The following is a 16,487-nucleotide window of genomic DNA, read 5'->3' on the forward strand; positions in this document are numbered from 1 at the left end:
GACACACTTAACCGATGAACCACCCAGGCGTCCCGGTGATACAATTTTTTTAAAACCTCAAATCTACTTAGATGTTCAAGATGAATGGATCAATCAGGGTAAATAATAGTTTGTTTTTACTCACATAAAATGAGTTTAACTTTGAGCAAAATGCATCTGGGTAGCTGAAAGATATTAACAAGCTCATGATAACCTAACCAATAAATCAAAAGAGAAGCTCACTCAATACCTTCAAGGAAAAGAGCTGCAGTCATCATTGCTGTCATTATATATAACTTATGTGTTTGGAAGCACTGCATAAAGTACTTAGTGTACATTATATCCTACTGCTCCCATTTTATACATAACATGCTCAGAAAAGTCAGACAATTTTCCTAAAGTCACATAGCCAGTAAATGGCAGAGCTGAAGAGTCAAATCTCAGTATGGCTCTTAATAAGATCTGAAAAGACTGGTTCAATAGTGACTTCTAAATCACTGGAGTGATTTGCAAAAGACAAAACTACGTAACAGTTATGTCACAGAAAAGATTCAAACATCACAGGATAATTGAACTAAATGGTTTTTAAGGTCTTAACTGTCACACTGAGATTTTAGGATTCTATGTTAAAGACTTTATGAAGAATCTGCACTAAAATTTTAAAGATAATCAACATTACAAAAACTACAATTTCAAGGATAAGACCAAAAAACTCTCTGTGTTCATTCACAAGGATTATCTTCTGCAAAGAATAGTATATTCAAAAGTACCTTTCAGACACATCAGGATGAGGCTGAGCAGGAAGTGAAGATGATTCTCCAGAAATCCCAGCTGTTTGTAGAGCTGATGACTGTTGCCCTCCTAGCTGGCCATTTTGAACTGTATTCCCTTGTGTAGACATGGATCCTGTAGCACTACTGTTCATACTGCCAAAGGGTGGAAATGAGGGTAGTTTATTTGATGATACTCCACTATTCAAGTTGGAGGATGATGAAGATGAAGTTGAAGTTGTGGTCAAAGTTGAATTAGCTGTGGCAACTGAAGAAGACATGGCAACACCTGAAGTCACTGTTATAGTACTGCTTGCTGCAGACGCTAGGGTGGCAGATGGAGTATTAGCATTTCCAGTATTTGTCATCTGAGGTGAAGTAATCAACGACTGACTTGCAGGGGCAACTAAATTTGGCTGGGAAAGTAGAGAGCTGTCCAAAGGCTGGGAAGCAAGATAAGGACCTAAAGATAATAAAAACAGGCAGGATATTTAATTATTTCACTGATTGGTTCTTTTTTTATCCTACTGTGTGAATAACGATGTAGTTGATGCTTTTCGTAATTAGTTGCATGCTAACAGTTGTAACAGATACAAGCTTTTCATTTCCCCCAGAACTGAAGAAATGGAATTGAAAAAATAAACCAGCATTTTCATAAAAAATAAATGGTTCCCATGGAAGCATAACAAAATTATATTTACTAGACATAATTAATTAAATGAAAATAATATCTAGAAAATTTTCATCAAACCACTGAAACGGTTCCTAAATCGTAAGTTGAATAAATCCTGATTAAACTAAGAGCTAACTAGATATAAAATGGAAAAATCTACCATGGGTTTATTATAGGGATGCCTAATGAGGGTCAATATTTTGGTTCTGTGTTTCTTTGGATTAAGTCTGAAGTCCATTGATAATTAATCCAGTGTTAATTCAAGGGTGTTAAAAGCAAGTCTAAAATAATCATTTTCTTAGTTCCAACAAAGAACTGTTTCTTGCTATTACAGAGAGGTAACTACAAGTTATCTCTGAACTATTAATAATTCAAGAATTTTAATGTTAATAAGCTTAAATAAAAACACAAATTCATCAGATCCTACAGAAGCAAAGCCAATTTTTATACCCCAAATTTCTTATCTGATGGGATTCCTATTTTAGGGATCAGCAAACTTTTTCTGTTGAGAGTCAGTAAATATTTTGGGTTTTCTGGGCCACATCATCTCTGTCTCAACTATTGTTCTGATCTTGTAGCACAAAAGCAGCCACAGACAGTAAGAAATATATGAACAGGGCTGGGTTCCAGTAAAATTTTATTTACAAAAACAACAGATACCTTGAGCTATACTTTGCTACCATTGGTCTTATAAAAGAAATACAAATTTAATACCTAGGTCATATCTGCAGACTTGTGCATAAAGCTTGAGTTTAGAAAATGCTTCATTGTTACCATCAGCTGCCTGAGAAAACCATTCTGCTACCAACTTTTCTGAAAGTTTCTTTGATGCAGTAGATCCAACTCTCATGATCCCATCTGTCAACAGTCGAGAAATAGGTCTATGTTGACCTAATCGACAGGACTATAGATATACATAGAAAGCAGAATTAGTGATTTTATTATAGTATTTGAGTATACACTATAAAATAAAGCATTTTAGTTATTTTTTTAAAAGATATATTTCTAAGTAATTTCTAAATCCAACATGGGCTGAACTCACAACCCCGAGGATCAAGAGTTGCACATTCTACCAACTGAGCCAGCCAGGTGCCCTAAGCATTTAAGTTATTTAAATTAAGATTTATAATTTATTATTAATATTTGGGATAAAAATATCAAATGAAAAGGTACATATTTTTCCTTTTTTTTTTTTTAAGATTTTATTGATTTATTCATGAGAGACACAGAGAGAGAGGCAGAGACATAGGCACAAGAGAAACAGGCTCCATGCAGGGAGCCCGATGTGGGACTTGATGCCAGGACTCCAGGATCGTGCCCTGGGCTGAAGGCAGATGCTCAACTGCTGAGGCACTCAGGCGTCCCTATCTTTTTCTTTTTACATTAGAAATCCATTAAATTTTTTTCAAAATTAAACTATCACTAATGAAATAAAACATCCAGGTTAAGAACCATGTGGTTTGAATAATGAAAACTTGAAGAATACCCATATAAGTGAACATAAATATGTACATACATCCAAATCAAGTCAAAATAAAAATTGGTATATAAATATATTATGTAATTGCCAGCTCTCCCTCCAATTCTGTGGGCCCCTGATGTTTGTTACAAGAAGCCCAATATCAAGTTTCTAACACTAAATTTAAAAAAATTAGACAGAGGATTTTTTTTTTTTTTAAGTACATTCCACACATAATGTGGGGGCCCGAACTCACAATCCTGAGATCAAGAGTGAGACATTCCACTGACTGAGCAGCCAGGCATCCCTGGATAGAGGATTTCTTTACTGTTAAGATTTTCAAAGGCTTAAAAAAGAAAACAACAAACTTTCAAAGGTTTTAATAAACTAGTATGAATAGAAAATCTCTTAAAAAGTAATATAATACATAATATTTCCCCCAAATCTGATTAATTATGGAATTTTTTCCAAAAAGATTTTGCAGAACTAATGTTCCAAGTAATACTCTTTGGAAAATACTTCTTTCTACAAAATACACTACAGATACCTTGTAATTAAGTGGAACACTTATTAGGAACTAAACCAACACAAACTAACAACTCAGACTATAGAAGAAATTAAATTTTAAAGACTGATTTCTAAGCATTTATGGGGAAAGGAAGTATAATGAAGTAAGTTAAGACTTGATGTCCTGTACCACTTAAAATCTGTAATCACTGCACTCAGTGATGGACACAACATGAGAATTATAAGATCAGTCAAGAATTTAAAAGAACAATCCAGAATTTCAGAAATGATACAGATCAAAGAGAAATCTAACACAGGCTTACTTTATGAAAGCAAGGCCTATTGTCAGTACCTGAGGTCCTAGACAATCAGAACTAGAATTTTTTAAGTGTAATTTTTTTCCTGGCTATTTAACAATGCAACTCTTTGTTTCAAAAAAAAAAGATGTTTAAAAAAAAAAAAAAGATGATCCTAAGTGGCATATATATGCCCTCAATGGTTTTTCCTCAATACAGCAATTTCTACTGTGACCCATGGCACACACACCTAATGAACAGTTTGGGTCAAATGCTGTGAAGAACACCACTGGCTAGCATGAGAACTACACAACCAGTTTCACATCATTATTACCCATCCCAATCAATTCAACTTTCCAGTATATTTCATACATAAACATACAAATTATAGTTTTAAAATGCTACCTCTTTTTATATCTTAAAGATTTTTATTTATTTATTTGAGAGAGAGAGAGAAAGAGTGAGTGAGCATGAGCCAGGGGGAGGGGAAGAGGGAGAATGGAAAAGCAGACTCCCAACTGAATGCTACTCTTATAAAATTTTCTTTAAATTCAATTAGTTAACATAATGTTTTATTGGTTTCAGAGGGAGAGGTCATTGGTTCATCAGTCTTATATAACACCCAATGCTCATTACATCACATGCCCACCTTAATGTTCATCACCCAGTTACCCAGTCCCCCTACCGTCCTCCCCTCCGGTGACCCTGTTTTTCCTATGCCATAAGAGACTCAATTATAGGAATGCTACCTCTTTTTAAACACCTACCTCATATATTGCAGTGAGGTCTCTAAAAAAGCTTTTGGCTCCATTTAACAAGGCTTCATTTTCTGGACATAATACAACATAGGCTATATCTCTTTGAGATCCATAGGGTTCCAGCATAAGTCTCTCCCAATAGGGGAGTGCAAATGGAGAAAGCACCAGAAAATCATAATCATAACCCAACAAAAACGTAGGGATTGGCAGTGGTTCAGGGGATTCATCAGTTCCTAAATAAGAAAAACATATTTTAAGAAAAACATTTAAGAAAAGTCATGTGTCTTCCTTTTATTTAAATGTCAAAGTTACTGAAATCATTATTATTAAAAATATTTTATTCAAGACAAAAATATCTAAAGCCAATCAATAATTGAGACTTTTCCACAGTTAGAAATTTGCTAAATGGTCTTTTCTTTTTCTTTTTTTTTTAAAGATTTTGTTTATTTATTCATTGACACAGAGAGAGAGAGAGGGGCAGAGACACAGGCAGAGGGAGAAGCAGGCTCGATGCAGGGAGCCCAATGTGGGACTCGATCCCGGGACTCCATGATCACGCCCCAGGCTGCAGGCGGCACCAAACTGCTGCGCCACCAGGGCTGCCCTGCTAAATGAATGGTCTTAATGGAACATATGACTTATACCTTCACATAGCTGTAAAAAAAAAATTAAGTTGAATGAAAAAACTTAGTACAAAAGAAAACATAGGGTAGTTTTATTTTCTATAATTTTGGATTGGAGAAAGACTTTCTAAGCATAACGCAAAATCTCATTTAAAAGCAGATTAATCTGACTATATATATTTTAAAACTTGGCATAAAAAACACTATAAAAAAGCCAAAAAAAAAAAAAAAAGCCAAATAATTAACACCAAATTGGGAGAAAGGTTTATAATGCATATGACAAAAAGGTTAATTTCCCAACCATATAAAGGTGACTTATATAAATCCCTAAGAAAATGATCAACAACCTAACAGAAAAATGGGTAAAAGATATGAACAAAACTCACAGAAACAGATATATCTGATATGTAAACAGTGCTCAATCTCTTTAAGAGAAAGCAATTTCAATAGTGAACAATTATAACATTTACTATGTGCTAGGAACTGTTCAAAGATCTTTATACATATTAACTCATTTAATCCTCACAAAAATCATATAAGGCAGATACTAATATGAATCTCATTTTAGAGATGAGAAAGCAGGAATGAAGAAGTTAAACAACTGGGACACCTGAGTGGCTCAGTGGTTGAACACCTGCCTTTGGCTTAGGTTGTGATCCCAGGTCCTAGGATCGAGTCCCACATTGGGATCCCCGGGGAGTCTGCTTTTCCCTCTGCCTATGTCTCTACCTCTCTCTCTGTATCTTTCATGGATTAATAAAAATTTTTAGTTAAAAAAAAAAGTTAAGCAACTTATCCAATATCATACAAGAAGTGATAGATATGGAATTAGAGGCCAGGAACTCTACTCTTACAGTCTGTACTATTATATTTCTCAAAGTATAATAAAACAACCATTTCCACCCATTCACTCAGCACCTACTGGCAAGGATTTGGGGAAAAAGGCATTTTGCTGATGGGAGTTTAAACTGTTATATAGAGAGTAATTTGGCAGCACTAAAAAAAATAATAATAAAATAAACAAACAAACAAACAAACACACAACAAAAGCATACATCCTTTAAGCCAGGAATGTATGCAATATAGAAAAACAGTTGTGATGATGATGACAGAAACAATATGTCCATAAACACTGGTAAATCGATTGGTAAAATATCACCATACATAAAGAACGATGAAATATGTGAACCCATTAAAAATAAAGGTAGATAGGACAGCCAGCCTGGTGGCTCAGTGGTTTAGTGCCGCCTTCAGCCCAAGGCATGATCCTGGAGACTTGGGATCGAGTCCCACGTCGGGGTCTCTGCATGGAGCCTGCTTCTCCCTCTGCCTGTGTCTCTGCCTCTCTGTGTCTCTCATGAATAAATAAATAAAATCTTTAAAAATAAATAAGTAAATAAATAAAGGTAGATCTATATGTACTGGTCAGTAAGGGGCAGAAGTGTGCATGTATGTGTCTACTTTTTTTTTTAATATTTTATTTCTTTACTCATGAGAGACACACAGAGAGAGGCAGAGACATAGTCAGAGAGAAGCAGGCCTCACACAGGGAGCTTGATGTCGGACTCGATCCCAGAACTGGTAGATCACACCCTGAGCTGAAGGCAGACGCCCAACCACTGAACCACCCAGGTGTCTATTTTGGTTTTTTAAAAAATGTAAAAATATAGTTAACCTGCATTCTTCACTGAATGTCAAGTTTTTTTTAATGATTATTTAGCCATTAAAAAAAGAAAAGGAAAATATGAGCAAATCTACTACTTCTGTGCATAATGCATTCTAAAACTATGCATGGAAGTCAAAGATTTCAAAGTTAAAAACTATTATTCCAAATATAACTTAAAAGCTTCACTTCCACCTTTCAGAGACAATCTTCAAAAGATAATTCAAGTATTTTGAATGTTCTTTGCCTTGATAGATGACCATAAATCTTAATAGATATAAAGATTTTATTATATAAAAAAGCTCTTTTTATTTTATAGAGAGAGTAAGCATAGGCAGCGGGTGGGGTAGTGGGAGAGTGAAGCAGGGTCCCAACATGGAGCTTCCATCCCAGGACTCTGGGATCATAACCTGAGCCGAAGACAGACGCTTAACCAACTGAACCATCCAAGCGCCCCAAGGATTTTAAGTAATCTCTATACCCAATGTGGAGCTTGAACTCACACCCTGAGATCAAGGGCCACATGCTCCAACAACTGAGCCAGCCAGGCACCCCTCTATAGTGCACCATATTAGAGCATGCATTTGCTACTTTTAATACCAGCAAATTTCTGCCTTTTCTTTTTTTTAATGAAGAACTAGCAGTCTTTCATCACTAGTATTATCCCCTCCTTTTTTGCCCCATTCTTCATTCAATTTTGTAAAATGATAATTTACAATGAAAGTAGTGTTCATTTAAAAAAATTGACAGTATGATTCTTCTTCATATAAAACCTTAACTGATTAGTCTAATCTGTAAAAATAGATTTAAGTGAAGCTGTTCTTTCTGAAGAAGAGGAGAGCCTAGGAGAGCCTAGTAAAGTGAATGTTGGAAATGTCTGAAGTAATGAAGGCTAAGATTTACCACACTAGTCTTAAGTCAAGTATATGCCATAAAAATATTTAAGGAAAACAAATGTGCTTATTCCAAGTTGGGCACAAAAATGGAGGGCTGATATAAAATCAGTCAACACACATTAATATAAATTACTTACCATAAGAGCCTCGGCCAGCCATTTTATGAAATTGTTGCCAAGTGAGAGGACCTTGAACTCCCCAAGGCCTTACTGTTCTTTTTTTCTGAATAGCATCCTGAAGAACTGGCTGAAGAAATAGGAGCATTCGAAGTATATCCTGTGAACACTGCATACTCACATCTACAACCATTAAAAAAAAAACTAAGAATTGTGATTGCCAACACAAAGAAATAAAACTTAATCATAACAAAATACATGAAAGCTCAACTTTTATCAAGATTAAGCATTTGCTTGTGCAAAGAACTACATTAAGTTCTATTTCAAATAGTCTGTAGAAATGGTTCTTTTGGGGCAGCCTGGGTGGCTCAGCGGTTTAGCACAGCCTTCAGCCCAGGGCCTGATCCTGGGGTCCCAGGATCGAGTCCTGCGTCGGGCTCCCTGTGTGGAGCCTGCTTCTCCCTCTGCCTGTGTCTCTGCCTCACTCTCTCTCTCTCTATTAATGAATAAATTAAAAATCTAAAAAAAAAAAAAAAAAAAAAAAAAGAAGAAATGGTTCTTTTAGATACTTACCTAGAACAGACATAATGTTATAACTCTTCTCCATAAAAATCATTCATTAGCTCACTAGCCAATCTGTAATTTTTTTTAAAATTTATTTATTCTTGAGAGACACAGAGGGAGGCAGAGACACAGGGAACAGAGAGAAGCAGACTCCTATGGGGAGCCTGATGTGGCACTGGATCCCAGGCCCCAGAATCATGACCTAAGCCAAAGACAGACGCTCAACCACTGGACCATCCAGGCGCTTCAATTTATAAATTAATCAAATTATTTCTTTTTTTTGCATTTGTTTTTATTGTTTTTGGTGCCTGTATTTTCCCAGAAAGAACTCTACCTCATATTGAAATGAGTTATAAACTGTGTACTTTAATAACCACCACTATGGTAAAATGATCAGATAGATAAGACTGGTTACATTGATTAAAGTTTAATTTGGGAAAAACAGACTGTAAACAATGCTGAAATACAGAACTTATACAGTAACGAACTTACTTGTCCTATAAAAAGTGTTATAATATCCATAAATATTTTATATATCTAGACTTACAGATTTATAGATATTATGACTTGTATTTCTGACCAACTATCAAAATGAATATAAAAGATACTGCTCTTAAATGTCAAATGGCTTTAAAAAAAATCACTAAATGTTACTGATATAATTAATCTGCACCCCCAGTTCATTCAGTTGTACCATTAAACATGTTTGAGCACTTGTACATTAAATTATTCAACTTTAATTATTATCATTGCCTAATTTGTTATTTCTGGCTTTCAATCCCTAGACCTAAATAATGTACAGAATTATAAGTAATTTAATTTCAGATATATTGCTTAGTAACTATTATGTTTAAATAAACTACTACTGTAGGGTCGCCTGTGTGGCTCAGCTGGTTGGGCACCTGACTCTTGATTTCGGCCCAGGTCATGATCTCAGGGTTGTGGTATCAAGCCTCATGCTGGGCTCCACACTGGGCATGGGGCCTGCTTAAGATTCTCTCTTTCCCTCTCCTTCTGCCCCTCCCTAAAAAAATACATAATAAATAATAGAATATGTAGTCATTTAAGTAATAACAGAGTTATCAGAAATGGACTAAGGACTTACACACTGGTAAATCAAAGTAAGTTACAAAACTATCTATATGGGCAGCCCAGGTGACTCAGCAGTTTAGCGCCGTTCAGCCCAGGGTGTGATCCTGGAGACCTGGGATTGAGTCCCACGTTGGGCTCCCTGCATGGAGCCTGATTCTCCCTCTGCCTGTGTCTCTGCCTCTTTCTCTCATGAATAAATAAATAAAATCTTAAAAAAAAAATAAACTGAATTCATAATCAAAATCTTCCCACAAAAAACACTGTCTATAGAAGATGGTTTACACAAATAGTATAAAATACAATTAAATGTATTCATATCTAAATATTCACATAAAATGAAGTCTACAAAAAGTTGCTATTGATAAGGTTGTTTATCACAGTCATATGGGAACCTTTTGAAGACATATATGCTGAGGTATCCTAAGAAATTCTGGCCTGGGTTTAGCTCAGAAATTTTTATTTCGATTTTAATTCAGAAAGATTCTCAAATACTTTTTCATTCTTTTAGAAAACATTTTTATTGAAAACCTACCATGGGCCAGGAATTATGCTAGCTGTGGGGAACACTGTGTAAATAAATTTTTATTCACGTCTTGAAGGGTCTTTATAATCTTGTGGGCAAGAGTGCCATGGAAAAGAAATATAACTCTATATAATGACAGGTGCTAGGTCTCTATTAAAACTGAAACCTGATTGGAAACAATGATAACAAGGTTACAAATGGGGATGCCTGGGTAGCTCAATTGATTAAGAGTCTGCCTTTGGCTAAGGTCATGATCCAGGGATCAAGCCCTATGAATGGCTCCCTGCTCAGTGGGGAGTCTGCTTCTCTCTGCCAATCTCCCTCACTCATGCTCTGTCAAGTAAATAAATATAATCTTTTAAAAAAAAGGGTTATAAATGATTTTTAAGAATGATCATGAAGGACAGACACATAGATCAGTAGAACAGAACTGAACATCCAGAAATCTCTTATTTATGGTTAATTTATTTTTGACAGGGTGTCAAGACAATTTAATGGAAGATAATCTTTTTAACAAGTGGTTCTAAGACTGTTGGATATCCACATGTAAAAGCTTATACCTATTAACACAAAAATTAGTTTGGAATGGATTATATACCTAAATATAAGTGCTCTAACTATAAAACTCCTAGAAGAAACACAGTAATAATTCATGACTTAGGGTTAGGAAAAGCCTTTTTAGATATGACACCAAAAGCACAAGCAACAAGAAAGTAAGTATGCGAAGTTCATTAAAATTAAAGACTATTCTGCCTCAAAGGATACCATCAAGAAAGTAAAAAGACAACCCAGAGAATAGAAAATATTTGCAAATCATGTATCTGATGAGAGACTTGTATCCAGAACATATAAAGAACTTACAATTCAATGATGAAAACAAAAAAGTCTCATTAAAAAATGCTACAAAAGCTCTGAAAAGACATTTCTCCAAAGATATACAAATGGATAATAAGCACATGAAGAGTCATTAAGGAAATGCAAATCAAAACCACAATGAGATGATACTTCACACTCACTATGATGACTATAATCAAAAAGACAATATGACAAGTGTTAATGATGTGGAGAAAGCAGAACCCTCACACATTGCTGGTGGGAATCTACAATGGTAGGGCTGCTTTGGAAAACAGTCTGGCAATTCCTCAAAAGGTAAAAGAGATCTAGGACCCAGTAAGTACACCCACGAGTAATAAAAACATATGTTCACATAAAAAACTTGTACACAAATGTTCACACCAGCATTATTCTTAATAGCCAAGGAGTGGAAACAACCCAAACATCCATCAACAGATGAATGGATAAAGTGTGGTATACCCAATACAAGAGAATATCATTTGTCAATAAAAAGCAATTAAGTACTAATGCATGCTACATGGATAAACTTTGAGAACACTATGCTAAGTAAAAGAAACCAATCATATGGTGTATGATTCTACTTATGTGAAATGTCCAAAACAATCTATATAGAGAGAATGTAGTTGACTGGCATTGAGGGGGAGGGTTTGGAGGGAACTAGGTAATAAATTCTACTGGGTATGGATGATACCCAGTAGTGGGTGACAGTGATGAAATGTTCTAAAACCAACAGTGGTGATGGGTATATAACTCTGTGAATACAGGCATATCTTGTTTTGTTGTTTCACAATTTCTTACAGGTTGATAGTTTCTGGCAACCACGTAACAAACAGGTCTATTGGTGTCATTTTCCCAATACCATCTGCTTACTTCGTCTCTCTGTCACACTTGGGTAATTCTCCCAATATTTCAGGTTTTTTTATTATTACTATATATGTTGCAGTGATCTGTGATCCATTAGTGATCTTTGATGTCGCTATTAGAAATTTTGGAGGACCCCACGAACCATGCACATATATATAAGATGGCATATTTGATAAATGCTGACTGCTCCAGAATTGGCTGTTTATCTCTCTCCCTCTCCTTGGGCCTCTTTATTCCCTGAGACACAACAATATTGAAATTAGACCAGTTAATAACCTTGCAAGGCCTCTAAGTGTCAGGTGAATGGAAGAGTTGTACATTAAATCAAAAGCTAGAAATGATTAAGCTTAGTGAGGAAGGCATGTTGAAGGCCCACAGAGGCTGAAAGCTAAGTTGCACCAAATAGCCAAGTTGTGAATGCAAAAGAAAAGTTCTCAAAGAAAATTAAAAGTGCTACTCCAGTGAACACGCAAATGAGATGAAAAGTCAAAGGTTTTGCCAATATGGAGAAAGTTTTAGTGGTCTGGATAGAACACATTTTCTTAAGCCAAAACCTAATCCAGAGCAAGACCCTAACTCTTTTCAATTCTGTGAGGGCTGAGAGAGGTGAGGAAACTGCAGAAGGAAAATCGGAAGCTAGCAGAGGTTGGTTCATAAAGTTTAAACAGTAAAGCTGTTGAAGAAGAATGGTCTTAGAGTGCTGTAATGGTATGAATGGGCAGAAATTTGGGCAATTTTTACTTCTATTTCTCTGCACTGTCGGGATTCATTCCTTTCAGCAAGTATGTATTTTTTCATAACTAGAACAAAGCTTTCCCTATTATGAAAAAAATAAACATTACCATTAAAATACACAAACTATAGCTTTTACGTTTGTAATTTCTTCAAATATTTTAAAACACCTTGGACATCTACTATTTGCCAGGCACTGTTTTAAGTACTGGGGTATATCAACAAACAAAACACAAAAACCCTAGCATGTACACAGAACTTGCACTGGGGAAATTTAATGGAGAGACAATTAATCAACAAACTAACACAGTATGTTAGAAGGTAATACAAACACTACAGAAAAAAGCAAAAGAAGGAGGATGGAGAACATGAAGAGGAGTTTCTAATTTTATACTAAGAAAATGACATCTGAGAAGATTTTGATTTTTTTACATTAGGTTCCATGCCCAGCATGAAGTCCAACATGAGACTTGAACTCACGACCCCGATATCAAGACCTGACCTGAGATCAAGTCAGATGCTTAACCACCTGAGCCACCCAGGTACCCTGACATCTGAGAAGACTTAAAGGAGACAAAAGATGGTTTACCCTTGTAAATACACGAGGGAAAGGTATCCCAGACAGGGGAAACAATTAGGGCAAAGGCCTAATGTAGGACCTTTTCTTTCATGAGACTGCTGTAGTTTAACGAAGTACTCCAATATTATCCAATATTACAGTATTTTTTTAAAAAATATTTCATTTATTTATTTGAGAGAGAGCGAGCTTGTGCAAACACAAACAAGGAAGAGGAGCAGAGGAAGAGGGAGAAGCTGACTCCCTGCTGAGTAGAGAGCCCTATCTGAATCCCAGGACCATGAGATCATGACTAAAGCCAAAGGCAGACATTTAACTGAGCTACCCAGGTGCCTTTTGAATTACTTTTTTAAAAAATATCTATTAAAGTAATTTGCACCCAACCAGGGACTTGAATTCATGACCCCAAGACCAAGAGTGGAGTGCTCTTACAACCGATCTAAGCAGGCACCTCTGTTTAGAATTATTTTTTTAAAAAAGATTTTATTTACTTATTTATGACAGGGGGGTGGGGTGGGCAGAGGGAGAAGCAGGCTCCGTGCAGGGAGCCGGATGTGGGACTTGATCCCGGGTCTCCAGGATCACACCCCGGGCTGAAGGTGGCGCTAAACCGCTGGGCCACCAGGGCTGCCCTGTTTTGAATTATTTTAACACAAGTTGTTAGGATGAAATTTATCTCTATGGCTGTAAAGTTTCCTATTTACATCAATGTTTATTGTTACACAAAACACGCTGAGGCTTCATATTTTCTTTCTGGCAAATAAGTTGGTCCTTTTAAAAATTTTTTATCAAGGTAAAACTGGCATAAACATTAGTTTCAGGTGTACAATGTAATGATTTAATATTTGTATATATTGCAAAATGACCACCACAGTAAGTCCAGTTAACATCCATCACCATACATAGTTACATATTTTTTCTTGTGATAAAAACTTTCAAGATGAGTTGGATCTTAAAAACAAATAATAGAAATAGAGTACCATTAAGGCTATTGCTTCTGCTATTACTACTAACTGCTAATACCTGAGTTCTTAGTTTGTGCCAGGCACTACTCTCTGTGTTACATAGAACACTGATCCTCCTCTCAAGCCTATTTGGGACAAATACTATTATTGACACAATTTAAGAAAATTGAGGCACAGAGAGATTAAATAACTTGCCCATGGTCACAGTATATAGTGATAAAGCAGTATTTCAAACTCAAGCAGTCGGCCTCCACAACATATATTCTTAACTACTACCCATGTTTGAAACAATCTTGCCTTTTGAACACCTATGACATTCATTTATACCTTTTTCTTTTTTAACTTGGTGCTTGAGTTTAAGTAGTTCAATGCATCATCAAACTACGTCATGAACAAAATATTAACCATTGGTCCAAGTACTGCCCTCCTATACCACAAATTTTCTTTAATAATAATATTATGAACAACTACGATCTCATAGATCAAGAGCTAGAACATCACCAGAACAATCTTATTAGTGCTTCTCCCTGTTCTATCCTTCCCTCAGCTTTTGAAAATTACCACTATCTTAATTTCATGAACATCTACGAAATATTTAGTTTTACTTGTTTTAAAGCTTTACAAAAAGGTAACTTTACCATTTATAATCTTCTAGGACTTGTTCCCACACTCCTTCCCCTCAATACTAAGATTCATTTGTTTGTTATATATAGTTTTATTCATGTTCGAACTATACAACCTATCTATTCTATCTGTACTACCGTAATTATTTATCCATTCTCCTGTCAATAGGCATTTAGGGTATTTTTCTTTCTTTCAACCCTGCATTATACTTTTGGTTCTCTGAGTAGTACCTAAACAATTTAAAGGTAGGGGATATTGTTTTGCACACGTCAAAAAAAAAAAAAATGACAGAATTAGTGAATGACACATGGACCAAAGAAAAGTTATTATATGGCACACATCACCTTAGAAAAGATCTTTACCAAAAACCACATTTTCAAGGAGGCTAATTTTCTGTACAATAACCAAAAGTTAGAAAAGGTAATCGTATACTGAGATATCTTTTTAAAAGTATTAGGTTGTTTGTGCCTGAAAGAAAAATATCTAGTTGATTATTTTAATAATTGAAGCTTTTATTAATTCAGTACTTACTATGTTCCAAGCACTGTAATAAGCACTTAATATGGATTAGCTCATTATATCTTTTTTTTTTTTTTTTTAAGATTTTATTTATTCATGAGAGACACAGAAAGAGAGAGGCAGAGACAGGCAGAGGGAGAAGCAGGCTCCATACAGGGAGCCTGACGTGAGACTCGATCCCAGGTCTCCAGGATCACACTCTGGGCTCCAGGCGGCGCTAAACCGCTGCGCCACCAGGGCTGCCCCTCATTAGATCTTTAGAACTCCATGTAAAGTATCCAACATTGTAACTGTATAACATTATTTGACACTGATGACCATTTTCTCCTTCAACCATTTCCCATACTTGGCTTCTAGAGCACCATACTCTCTTGGTTTTCCTCTCACCTCCTTGTTTCCTATCCTGGATCCTCCCTTTCTTCTCTACCTCTAAACATCAGTTGTATCCTTGGACTTCTCTCTAGTCATTCTCTAGGTTGTTTGATCTAACTCCCCAGATTTTTTTTAACTCCCCAGATTTTAATATTGAAAATTTCCAAAAAGAAAAAAAATGTTTTTAAAGATTTTATTTATTTATTTGATGGAGAGAGCAGGAGAACACAAGCAGGGGTAAGGCAGAGGGAGAGGGAGAAGCCAGCTCTCCATGGAGCAGAGAGCCCAATGAAGGGCTCAATCCCACCCTGGTATCATGACCTACCACTGAAGGCCGACACTTAACTGACTGAGTCACCCAAGGCACCCGACGAGAAAGCTTTAATCTACAACTCCAACCACTCCCCTGAATTAATTAAGATTTTATTTATTTATTCATGAGAGATACACAGAGAGAGAGAGAGAGAGAGAGAGAGAGAGAGAGCGCACACGCAGCAGAGACACAGGCAGAGGGAGAAGCAGGCTCCACGCAGGGAGCCTGGGTCTCCAGGATCAAGCCCTGGGCTGAAGGCAGCGCTAAACTACTGAGCCACCCGGGCTGCCCCACTCCTCTGAATTTAAAACTTGTATCTCCAAATGTGCACTTGAACTCCTCCCCCAATGTTTCCCTCCTCTATAATTAGACCCATCATTCACTTTGCTGCTCAAGCTATCCTTGATTCCTCATCTTCTCTTGTATCAGCAAATCTTGTAGGTTCTATTTCCCAAATATACCTAGAACCTACTACTCATATTTCTATTGCTAAAGGCAGACACTTAACTGACAGAGATACCTAGGTGCCCCAATCTTGTCCTTTTCCACACCTTTCCCCTTCCTTTTTCTTCAAAGCATTTGTCACTATCTAACATTATATAATTACTTCTCTTTTTTTGTTTACGTCTTCCCCACTAAATTATAGGCTCAAATAGGGCAGGAAGTATGTTTGCTTCATTTAATGCTGTACTTTATAAAGGAACAGTGTGTAGCACATATCAGGCGCTCAGTAAATATTTAATGAGT

At 36.1% G+C, this 16,487-nt stretch overlaps 1 protein-coding gene across 2 annotated transcripts in view; it reads right to left on the bottom strand.

Annotated features, from left to right (window-relative positions):
• The window catches only part of MED13 (mediator complex subunit 13), a 103,680-nt gene that overhangs the window by 18,346 nt on the left and 68,847 nt on the right, over window positions 1-16,487 (bottom strand). For both annotated transcript variants that reach the window (XM_041724380.1, XM_041724379.1), the window contains exons 17-20: window positions 7,762-7,923; window positions 4,452-4,675; window positions 2,137-2,326; window positions 750-1,212 (exon numbers count right to left, since the gene is read on the bottom strand). In XM_041724380.1, the coding sequence (XP_041580314.1) occupies window positions 750-1,212; window positions 2,137-2,326; window positions 4,452-4,675; window positions 7,762-7,923 (1,039 nt within the window). The remainder of the gene's footprint in view (window positions 1-749; window positions 1,213-2,136; window positions 2,327-4,451; window positions 4,676-7,761; window positions 7,924-16,487) is intronic.

Source organism: Vulpes lagopus, chromosome 12, assembly GCF_018345385.1.
Source record: "Vulpes lagopus strain Blue_001 chromosome 12, ASM1834538v1, whole genome shotgun sequence".
NCBI lineage: Eukaryota > Metazoa > Chordata > Mammalia > Carnivora > Canidae > Vulpes > Vulpes lagopus.